Source organism: Micropterus dolomieu, linkage group LG01, assembly GCF_021292245.1.
Source record: "Micropterus dolomieu isolate WLL.071019.BEF.003 ecotype Adirondacks linkage group LG01, ASM2129224v1, whole genome shotgun sequence".
Taxonomy (NCBI): Eukaryota; Metazoa; Chordata; class Actinopteri; order Centrarchiformes; family Centrarchidae; genus Micropterus; species Micropterus dolomieu.
In genome coordinates, this window is record NC_060150.1 from 36,308,639 (window position 1) to 36,321,178 (window position 12,540).

At 41.3% G+C, this 12,540-nt stretch overlaps 1 protein-coding gene across 1 annotated transcript; it reads right to left on the bottom strand.

Moving 5' to 3' along the window:
* Window positions 1-10,994: 10,994 nt before the first annotated feature.
* LOC123982578 (synapse-associated protein 1-like) lies at window positions 10,995-12,525 on the bottom strand. The gene is made up of 3 exons (XM_046068192.1): window positions 12,449-12,525; window positions 12,175-12,331; window positions 10,995-12,020 (listed from the first exon to the last, which is right to left on the bottom strand). Exons 2-3 carry the CDS (start codon window positions 12,305-12,307, stop codon window positions 11,890-11,892), a joined length of 264 nt encoding a protein of 87 aa, XP_045924148.1. The 5' UTR covers window positions 12,308-12,331; window positions 12,449-12,525; the 3' UTR covers window positions 10,995-11,889.
* Window positions 12,526-12,540: the final 15 nt, after the last annotated feature.

A 12,540-nucleotide genomic window follows, 5' to 3' on the forward strand; every position in this document is an offset into this window, starting at 1 on the left:
CATTGGGTATTCATTAAATCTCCAGTAGAATCACCGTGTTTCCTGATTTAGCTGACAGATCAACAGCAAAGGTGGAGAGGAGAATCAGGGAGAACAGAGCCCAGGGGAAATTGGGTAAAGGCAAAAGTAGAAAAAAAGGAGACATTGTGCAATAGAGAAACAATTTACTTTCTGTGTCTGTGGGAGAGGAGCATTGTTAGCATTTTGTGATTGATCAAGGTTGTTCTTACACTGTTTAGATGGCTTTTTTGTAATTGTATAAGCACACACACACACACACACACACACACACACACACACACACACAAACACACTCACACTTACACTCACACTCACACACTTCTCTCAGTTGGGCCAAGGACTGGGAAGCATAGTGGAATGAAAGTCATGTATTTGTTCTCATCGATTAAACATTGTTCCCTGGGGTCTTTCAATCTGCAGTTTTAATTAACAAGTTTCACAGGACTAACAGGCAGCAGGGGCCTGCAGCTGGGTGAGTGAGAGTGGATTATGGTGGTGAGGAAAAGCAGAATATGAAAGAAAGGGAAGGTGTGAGAGACCAAAAAACAATTGGTACAGTATGAGAAATAGACAGGGCCTTGGGCAACAAAAAAGAAAGGACACTGAGCTAAAGAAGTTAATATATTAATGTGAAAGAAAAGTTAGACATTATGGGAAAAATGCTCATTCACTTTCTTGCTGAAAGTTAGATGAGAAGATTGATACCTCTCTTATATATAAGTGTAGTTATGATGTAGTATAAAAGCGCTTTGAGTGGTCGAAAAGACTAGAAAGGCGCTATACAAGTACGGAGCATTTACATTTACATTTATATTGAGCAATATATGAAGCTACAGCCAGCAGCTAGTTAGCTTAGCATAAACACTGTAAACAGGGGGAAACAGTTACTATTCAACAGTAGCAAAATCGTTTTTACACTGTGCAGGGACAGCCTAACCCAACATGACATTTTGACACTTTGGTTTTTGTACAGATTAAACAGATGACACATAATACATTCATTAGCAAGCTAACAATGAAGCTCCAGCCAGCTGATTAGCTTGGCTTAGCATAAAGACTCCAAACACAGAAACTGCTAACAAAATCAAGCTGATGCATAAAAGAAATAAGGTAACCAACCTTAAGCTCATTAATGTGAATGTCATCTTTGTTTAATTTGTACAAAATTAAATAAGATGTGTGAATAGAACCAGTTTAGTATGGCTCAGTAGCTTGGTGCTGGTGTCACATGTACAGCAGAGAGAGAAAATGGGGAGCAGGGGAAAACTGAAACAGAACTAGCCAAGTAGATAGCAGAGAGGTCCACCAGGAAACAGAGTGATGGAGTGTGTGTCTATGTGCTGATTAAGGTAACTGGTTGCATCCAGGTGCTTGTGAGGGTGTGATAAGTGAGGGAAGCTTTCAGAATAAGCATGATTAAGGAAAGAGAAAAAAACTTTTTGTTGCCCTTCCTGGCTCTGGTGAAGTAAAGCATCAGCAGCCTGCATACACTGGACAACGAGCATGAGAACAAAGCCATTATGACTGTAGGTCTCAATGTGATATAATTATAGAATATGCTGCATGTACTTTGACCCCTATAGGAATAAAATATAATCACCGAGCCTTTATGTGGTCACAGTTGTTCGTCTCCTCTGCTCTGTCTCTCACACGCAAGCACACCACATTTTTGTCATAAACCCCCCACACAGCAAGTTGCTCCCCGTCATCCCTGCCAAGATGGTAGGGAGTGCTGGCTTTAATTGCCCAACAGATTGACAGAATAAGGGGAGCCCAGGTGCCGAGGGTCCAGAGTGAGAAAAGTGTCTACTTGATGCATTACTGAATGTGTGCCTATATTTAAAAAGCATAGCTTATCTCCAACTAAGTGCAAATTGTAAGACTTAATATATGTTCCCAATTGGGTGAAATAATCATTTAATTGGCATAATTTTCTCCAGAATGGACTGTTTCTCAGGGGAAATGCAGGAGCTTGTGCAGGGAGCTTAACTCCTTCAGCTGTCCCACAGTAAAGAGGGAGAGCCTCAGATGAATCCTGATAGGTGTGATAGTGGGAGTGTTCTGCCTCTGTCTTTGCCTCCTGCTTCCCTTTCTGCTCATTAGCTCCAAATGTAGCTCCTTGGTTGAGACCTGGCTTGCAGATAATCAAACACCCGCATTGTGATGGTAATTCTCAGGGCAGCAGAGTTTGCCCTTTAATCTTTTCCACAGGAGAAGATCTAAAGAAGCATCCAAAACGAAGCACTCACCCTGAAGAGGTGGAGTACATTTTACTTAGCATTCAAATGTGAAAATATTCGCCACAGGTTTTGAATTTAAAAGTGTCTTTCTGAAGTAATTCACTTTGAAAAGTCCTTTGAAATGTCCCCCTTTCTCCTGCTATTTACCAACACTGCATCACTAACCATCTAGAACTAATTATATGTAATCACGCTAAATAGTTACCTCAAATCCCCAGAGCTGCATAAGAATGTTAGTCACGAAACCCATGAAGAACCTTCTCCTCTTGAGCCCTCCATTCTTCCTCTTGTTACCTCCTTATCACAGGAGTGAGATAAATATGGCTGGGGATACATGAAGGAGATGGAAGTGCTCAGCAAGCCCCCACCCTTCAAGGGTTTGTTTTGTGCATGCTATCTGAGAGTGCCCAGACTGCTGTCGAAGCTTAAAAACAGTCCAGTCACATTTAGGTTAAACACTCAAACTACAGTGAGTGAAAAGGCCAATCAATGCAGAATAGCCCTTAAGCCTAGTTCACACTACACGATTTTTAGCCTGATTTGCTGCTCAGCGAGCTCGCCGACGGTCAGGCTGTGATCGGGGGTAAAACAGCGGTCGATCGGTGGTCGCCTGTCATTATGCGTGAACTACTCAACGACGCATCAAAACGGCTCCCCGACACATTACTGACACATCGCCGATGTCTTCCATACTGTCGCTATCGGCCGACTCGACATCCACATCCAGCCAATGAGAGCAGGCAGCTGGCAGAGCAGGCAGCTACTTTTCACCACAAAACACTTTTTACTCACCTCCAGCTCTCTCTGAAGCTCAGACAATCCCTGCTACCTGAGTGTGCTAATCCATTCTTTCACCCATATTTTTTGTCTTTATAATTGGTATCTTTATAATAACAAACAGCTGTTTCATGTGTAGGTTCGCGTCATTTCCCGTTTCACATTTTACCAGCGTCGGGTGACAGAGTCAGCTCGCGTAGTGTGTGACCCCCTGTCACCGATCAGTCACAAAATGTGAACACCACAGTGACTTCAAGACTCCCCTCACAAGACAGCAAGCTGTGTAGTGTGAACGGCACAGCCATCGGCCGACGCTGAAAGTCATGTAGTCTGCAGGAGGCATTAAAGACGTGTTAAAAACACCAACACTTCTGCAGTATGGAATAGATAAAATATACATTAAAATGTATGTATGACAGCTGGAGCTAAGTATTAAAGCAGCAGGTTGGTGGTCCCTGGCTCCATCTGTTCACATGTAGACTTGTCATTGAGACGACATTAAGACCCAAATCTAATCTAATCTGTATTGACAATATTGGGCACTAATTTGTTACAACCTGCTCAGAGACTACAGATGAAAATTAGCATTTTAGCTGGTACATTTACACTGAAGTCTAACCGCAATGTTGATTAATGTGCATTGTCCCTGTTGAATAAATAAAATAATCCATTTCTGCTAAGAGAAGACAAAAAAGAAAAGGTAGGCATGGAAAAACTTATTTCATGGTAAAGTCTTTATGGTCTTTTTTGATTTACCAAGTCAAAATGATAAGGTACTAATTTTAAAGAATGAGATACTAAGTCAAATGGACAGTAAGGCAAATGATAGTAAGTCAAAATTATGATATTATAAATCAAAAACCTGCCACAAACGCTTGACACCATCTGAACCAAATAAGGTCTCATCAGACCACAGGACATGGTTTCAGTAATCCATGTCCTTAGTCTGCTTGTCTTCAGCAAACTGTTTGCGGGCTTTCTTGTGCATCATCTTTGGATGAAGCTTCCTTCTGGGACGACAGGCTGACCCCCCACCCCTTCAGCCTCTGCAGCAATGCTGGCAGCACTCAATACGTCTATTTCCCAAAGACAGCCTCTGGATATGACGCTGGGAACATGCACTAAACTTCTTTGGTCAACCATGGCAAGACCTGTTCTTAATGGAACCTGTCCTATTGAGCTGGCTAATTGGCCCAATTTGGACATTTTCACTTACGATTGTAATCACTTTTGTTGCCAGCGGTTTAGACATTAATGGCTGTGTGATGTGTTATTTTGAGGGGACAGCAAATTTACACTGTTATACAATCTATACACTCACTACTTTACATTGTTGCGAAGTATCATTTCTTCAGTGTTGTCACATGAAAAGATATTATCAAATATTTACAATAATGTGAGGGGTGTACTCACTTTTTTGAGATACTGTATATAACATGTTATAATTCAGTCAGGGACACAGTGAATAAACATTATAGCATATAACTAAAAACACTTTCCATTTAAAACATTACATCATACAAAAATTAAATAGAATACTGTATGTTTAGTACTTGCAGCTCTTATGGTGAAAGCTGACTGGCCAAGTTAAATGTGTGCTGTGCTGTATTACACAGTTGCCTCTCGTTGATGCTCCTGTTTGCCTTATGTTAACTGAGCATAATAAAGTAAACTTTGTCAGTGGGGCAGGAGCAAGGGTGTGAGTAATTTTGTAAATTAAGCAGGAATTTGGAAGGTAGATGAATTCATCAAATGTTAAATGTTGTACTTTGTAATTATTTGACACTAATGATACCACTTAGGCTTTTTCTCCAATATTTTGAGTATTCTTTTTTAAAAATGGTGCATGGGCCTAAGAATGTTTTTCCTGCTTGGGACCAACTGGTAATACAATACGACAGAGGTGGGAAAATCATAGAGTGCATGTACAATTTAGCAGCATCTGTTGAAAATTGGTTCCTAATGTTTTTCAAAGGTTAGTTGTGAAGCGATAATTACCTCTAGTGGCTGTACGATGGTAGCAAAGGAGGTAGTAGGGTAACGTATAATGTGGGGTTGGATGGATGGGTCAAACCCAGGACTTTCTCACAGGAGTCCCATGTGTAACCAAGTTATTTATATTTTTATGTTAAATAGCATGACTGACGTCCGTCACATGAGTTCCGTGAGTTCCGAAGTCACATGTCAAGTTGTGTGATATACGTCATGTATATATGAAATGTCAGCTGAGGGGGTCTGTATACACCAATGATATTTACTGACATTTGCAGGAATAGACTGATGGTTATTGCAAGGCATTCAATTCCAGTCGCACATTAGGCTACATACATGAACAGCCCACCACCCTTACCTGATTTTCTGTTCTTTCTAAAATAATTATATCCTGGCATTAAAAGGGGAGCTAATGGTGATCGTTCAGTTAGCCATGATTCAGAACGACACAGGAAGTCCATGCGCTCAATGTTCAAGTGTCCCCCAAGCAAGCTTTTGGGTTTTGTGAATTGGTCTAATATGATCTCTGAAAAAGTAGCACAACTTTGATGTTTTGTAAGGACTAGGGTTTGCAGCTCTATGGTGTTTAACAATGAAACTGTAGACAAACGTCCGCCCCAACACAGAGCGATTACTTTGATTGGAGATTTCGCCTGCTTGCGTGTGTACAGCAGCTAGAAGGAGGGTTACTACCATCAACAGCTTGCATTGTGGTCACAAGGATCTTTGTCTTGTAGTATTTGTCGCAAAATGCGACCTAGCTGGTAGTCACGGCCTACAAGTGTCCAACAGATGTAGTTTTGTAATAATCCACTCGATGTCCGATGTAAGTTGGGAAAACACACAGCTTTTATTCCACTCTCTTATTCCTTTGCTGGAATATATACAACTAAAATTTACACTGTATGAAAACCGTGGGACTTCACAGCTAGGCTCTTCCTCCATTCTTAGTTCAACAGCTAACAGCTCACAAGCATGAGAAAACGGCACACAATTACCAAAGAAACATGAATGTAATAACTTGTTCTACACATTCAACATTAAACTTCAATAACGTAGTTGTATTTAATGCAAAACTTTCCTATTCATTATGATTAGTTTACTATTAATATTCCAAATTCCAAAAATCCTTGTGGTGACCAGCTTCTTGTCCCCAAATGGAAGGTAGTGAGCCCCCATAAGATGAAGTGTGAACATATGGTTGTAACAGGATTATAATAGTTCACACAAAACTGAGACGGATGAGATAGACACCACTGTTTATTCAAACAGTGTTACATCTTCATTAGTCAAACTACTAGAACTCATTTTACCACCATTGCAGGATTGGGTCCCTCCTCACGACCCCTGATCCTCAAAATGGCATCAAATTAACAGTACGAAATTAACAGTAAAGGTAGCATGTGTATAAACGCCAGTGAGCGAAAGAGAGGGGAGCACAATTATCATGCTGCTTTGACAAACTGGTGGGAGAAAAAAAGTGGGAGGCATTGGTGGAAGAAGAGAGGGACAGACTGAATGTCACTCAAGGCGTGTAGCCACCCATCTGTAATCAGCATCTTTATCCATCATCATTAGCTACTGCAAAACACTTCAAGTGCCCGTCACATCTGTTCATCCACCCACAGAAATGCACAAAGCCTCTCCATAGCAGGAGGAGACTTACTATTTGTGCAGGAACTGGCGTGGTGGCACCTTCAGTCATCAGCTTATTTTTGCCCTGGGTGTTTTCTCTCCTCAGTCACATACGTGCAAAGCAGTAGAGACTTTAGAAACTAAAAGTTGAAGTGTAAAAACACACAGGAGTTAAGTCTGAGTAATTAAACAGCCAGGCATCACTCACCAAGCATCCTCTTCCTCCTGAGACCTGCAATTGAACATGCAAATGCTGCATCACATTCTTCTTTTCCTTCCTCCGATGTGTCATCCCCAACTAGCAGGGCGAGCACAGCAGTTAAACCCTCCCTCTGCCTTTCACACATGGATGGGCTACCTTCACTTCTGTACCTCCCTGCTCACTTAGACCTGTTTACACATGTTCCATCATGCACTCCTTACAAATTCAAAAGGACACCAAAAAGGAAAGCACCTGTTTGCACATGCACATGTCGGTCTCATAGATGTCACACAGAAACAATAGTATCCCCAAAGCTTGTATTCAGCATACACACTTACAATATGTACAGTATATACATAGAAAGATGCGTGGGACGAAGTGGAGGGTAAACCCAGTTAAAACCAGTGTGCATAAGGTTTTATCCTGATATAAATATTCAGGAGTATAACTGCTTTGAGAGCACAGAGGTCATGTCTACTTCTGCTCCACTAGCAGTAGGAGACATGTAAGGACAGTCATGTATGCTGTTCAGTATGCTCTCCGTTCCTTTGGTTCAGAGCACGATATCTTAAGAACTACCAGCCAAGATTGGTGGTTCTCAAACTTTTTCAGCTATGCCCTCCTGTCGGTAGCATGAACCGCTTACACCCCTTTAATTTTTAATCATCCAGAAACAGTATAGGATAAATTAGAAACAACATTTTCTCACATTGGATGTTATTTTATTGAAATCACTTTTGTGTGAGTTAGGCTAGAAATTGAAATGAAATTGGACTGCTTAGCTGAACATTTCCGTGTGCCACCATAAAGCCAAAATACACAAGCACAATAATTTGGAATGAAGTGGGCAAAGTCAAACAATTCTGCCAATTTGCTGAGAGCACCATAAAAATCTAGCATCATATTATACATCAACCTTTCCTTAAAGCCAGGACGAATACTTCACTAGCCTTTTTAGCTTTATATGAGCTCAATTTTGACATTAACCTCAAAAGCAGACTATAAAGAAAGATGTAAAGGAAAATTCTTTATATCAGATGGTATGGAGCTTCACTGGGAGGGTGTAATGCACGCAGAGGTTCACACTAAGATGATACCCAGAGCCCAGCAGCTCCGTGCGGGCGTTCGAACAAACCCATAACTGTCAACTTAATACTCTATGAATGTGGTGGGTGAGTGCTTTGTCCCTGCACACAGGTGTCTGACATGCATTGTAAAATATAATTTCAGACAAGCTACTTCTGATAAGCGCTTATCAGTAATAAGCTGTATGAGCTTGCATCACCTACAGGTTAAATTGTCACACATCATGTCTTTTAATGTAAAACGCTGTTTGCCATGAAATTGGATAAGCATGGTCATGAAGGAATACACCCTGTAACCTTTCCTCTCGCAACATGTAATGTGAAACGTAACACATTTTTAGCCTCACTGCTTATAAAAATGCACAGCAATATTATCAGTTTGTTTCATCCATCGAGCTGCTTCATTGGACGTAATGAAAGTTGCAGCCTCTGGGGGTCTAAAGAGCAGCCCTAGGCCTTTGGTGCTTTAGACTATGCAGTTAATTCACAGTAAGAGGTGAATAAGTGGTGATTATAGTCTCTGAATGACAGGATGTAATCTAGAAGCATGTGTGCACAGCTGTGCGGTAATTTCACCCTAAAATACATCTTTAATTAAAGTCATTCATATTCAAATTCAATTAAAGAACAGAGGAGCAAACACTTAATCTGATCGCCATGGAACATCAGCCTCAGTTTGTCTATGTCCTCATTATTTATGTCTTCATTATAACCCTGGAAATATGCAATTTATTGAAGTCTCGACATGGTATTAAATATTGATTTTAGTTGCATGCATTTGGGGAACGAAAACAAATTAATGCTATGGGTTATTGGCCTTATGATGATCTTGATCTGCAGGTTCCTCTCTCATCACAGCGTGCATCTATAAATACAGGCCCACACACACACACACACACACACACACACACACACACACACACACACACACACACACACACACACACACACACACACACACACACATATACACAGAGGCCCACCTTTATGCATTATTAAAAGATTGTTAAAACCAAGCAACACACACACATGGGTCTTCATCTGCTGGGCTTTGTCACCATGGTGACAACTGTCTCCCCGGCTAGAGACCAGCTGGTGGAGGCTGACTGAGATGTTGTGATGGGGGTTAGGTGAGAAAGAGAGCCGAAACAAAGAGGGAACACACCATGCTGCACTGAGAATTAGTCCATTCATTGAGCGGCTTGTTTTTCTCATTATATGCCTGGACACACCTGAAACCCAAAGAAGAGAGAAAAAGCACAGCAGACATGAGCATATTGATCCTCGTATTGATTGCTAGTTGCAAATGAGTATTTATTCTCCATTTCATTTCAGCATTCAGTTGTGGCGGCAGTAGTGTTGACACGCCAGACAGCACACCATCTGTTTCCAGGAGCATGCAGAGACGTGTCTGGCTGTCTGCTCGACAGAAGCAGAGCTATGTGTTTGTCTCATTTAACGTGATTATAGACTTTCTACTACCAAAGCATCCCAGGCTTTCTTTCCTACCATTCCACACTTACTTACTCACTCTCTCCGCTGACTTTCTTCTCGTCCCCTTCCACCGCCTCACATTCAGCTAGAAAAGCATAGTTTGTTCATGTAAACCGTTTATTAAAAGTCACACATAATGGCACTCCTGTCTGGAAGGATCATCCACGTGAAAAGGGCTGAACACGGTGCTGCTCTCCAGTCCGAAGTGAAGGCAGCAGCGCCCCGTGAGCAGCCTACAGACACATTACTATCTCCATGTTTCTGATGGTGACCACGGATCTCCCAGTGGAGGGGATAAACATGTCATCACCACTTTTTACAAGCATTTTAGCCTTTATTAGACAGTTCATAGTGGAGAGCTGGCAGGAAATGAGGACTGATAGAGATGGGGGAGGAAGGCAGGGAGGGGTTGGTGGCAACAGGTCCCCACAGGTCCCCAGCTGGACTAAACACAGGGATGTTAGGGTTACATTGGCGACGCCTTGAACATCGAGCCATCAGGGTGTCCCAGATTAAATTTAACGGAGCAGATTTAAGAACTAAAGATGCATTTATCTGATTCAGGGGAAGAACACTCGACACCCTTTTTGATAAAGACATTTCGACCCGCACGTTTATTCACTTCCCTGTTAAGAGTTAAATAAGAAGATTGAAACCACTTTGATCATTTTACATTTTCTCTGGAGCAACGAGGGGTTAAGTGTCTTGCTCAGAGACACATTGGTGGACGTGTCACAGTGTGGAGTTCAACCCAGGTATCTCTCACCAAAGGCATATGTGTCTTATCCACTGCACCATCACCACCCCCCTGATGTCATATCGTATCCGATATATGAGAGGTATCGACCTTCTCGTCTAACCCTTGTAAGAAAGTGAATAAGCATTTAACATCAGGTGTTCTTTTCAACATGATCATGTGTGATATTAATTGCAGCATCCTGTTATGACTATATGAATAAACAACAAGTAAGTTGGTCACATATAAAATATTTCACCGGCCATATAACATTTGCTGGTGTTATTGGTTATGGGTTACAGTTCATAATAGGAAAAATAAATACATATATAACACAAAGTGGCCTTCACAGGGACAGCCTCTTCTATATTGCTTGTAATTCTGTTTAGTGCCTTTCCACTGACAGCAAGGTGTGCTAGTTGTAAACTTTTTATTTCAAGGGCAGCTGCTCAGTGGCCAGCAGATCATAGATCGGTTGGGTTGCGCAGCTTGCACATGCGAATGTGTGAAACCGTGTGAATGCTATCAGGGCGTTCCTGCAGAAGAGAAGCTTCCTCTCTGTGAAACTTCCCTCAATAAATAAATGATAAACAATTTTAAAAAAATACATTGTTTCCTTTCTAGTAGATCAGTTTTGATATGCTACAGTGCATTTCTTGAACGTGAATTTTGTTCCTTTCTAATTTCAGAGAATTCAGAAGGGTGTAAACCTCCAGAAAACAGCGCTCATACTTGAAACTCTCGGCAATCCCTACCTAATGGTTTATTGTACGGAGTTTCACCATTTTCATTTTGGTAATATATAAAAACACTTGTTTTGTTAGTGTTTATTCTACATCAATGGGTGGGGACTTCATGGGGAATCAAATTAAATGTACAAGACAAGGATCTGAAGCTTGTTTTGTACTGGTACAAACAAAACATAAATATGCCACATTGCAGCTTCATAAAAAGACTTTTTACTTTTTTTTAAATCACAAAAACACTATTTTATCATTTTAAAAGTTAAGACACCCTGGGCTTTGTTTCTAATTTAAACATGATGTATATTGTCCATAACAAACAGATACATATTTATGAAAGGATGACAGATAAAACAGAAAATGTACAGCATTTTAAGTAGCAGAGAAACAAAACAAAGCAGACATGCACACGGGTTTGTCAAAACGCAATACAAAATGTAAAATGACAAGCAAGTGTACTGAAAGGGAAATGCAACGTGAAGTTAAGTGTAGTGTTAGAATCAGCTTTATTTACATAAATCTAACTTTACATTTGAGTCTACTGTAACTATACTAAGACTTTACTGTACAACCCACCAGAAAGCAGCAGGGGAAACAGATAAAACTCAAACAGGCCCTTCCTCCATTATAAAATTCATGGTACTTGTACTGGAGTGCCCTCTAGAGGATTTTCCCCGTCACAATGAGACAGAGTAGAGGAGAGCATGTTGATAAAACCAATTTAGGAAGGAGCAATAAAGTAGCACTGTTTACTAATACACCTGAACATAACCACTGTTGCCAGCAGAGGCTACACACTCTTGCTGTTATTGGATCTACATCTTCATCAGGTACAAGAGAATGTTTACATGACAGTAATCACAGCTGGGTGGGGCAGAGGATGTAGAAGTTCATCCCCTTGTGCATCGCTGGTCATCCATTCTGGGCCAGATCACCGTACAGGAGACAAACACGGGGGCTTTGTCTAGTTTTCATCAGCCTGGAGCATCTTCTCGATCTCTTGATCCCACTGGTCGTCTTTGTTGTCTGACTCGGACACCACCTCGTACTCCTGAAGCTCCTGCTGCAGCTCCTTCTCCCAGTCTGCTGACTCATCTGAATATAAAAAGGTTAAAGGGACGATTATGAGCGAGACGCTTATAGGCTGAATATGTACAATACACCTTTGGAATACTTGTAGCTGTGTGATGTGAGCACCTAAGAGTTGACATTTAGCTGAAGAATTAATAAGAAATCTGATATAGCTAACCGTCAGGAGAGGGGACGCTCTCCTTCTTATCCAGCACCAGCTGCTGCATCTCTTTCCTCAGGTCCTCCTGGTTGATGGCCGTCGAGTCGAAAGCGTCGCTCACAAACTCGGATACTCCAGGACTTGTCGACATCTCCTCCTCTTCTTCTTGAGGTGTCTGAGGGTCAGACCGTACGGGAAAAGGCGGCTCACTGTACAACTCTCACATGTTTTAGAATGACTGTTGCAAAATATCTAGATGTGCATACACACGTCTTCAATTCAGCACGCTTACCTTCTGTATGTCGCTGATGGAAACTGGTGGAGTTTTTGGTCTGACGTTGTCTACAAAAAAAAAAAAAAAAAAAAAAAATAAAAGTCTTTTAA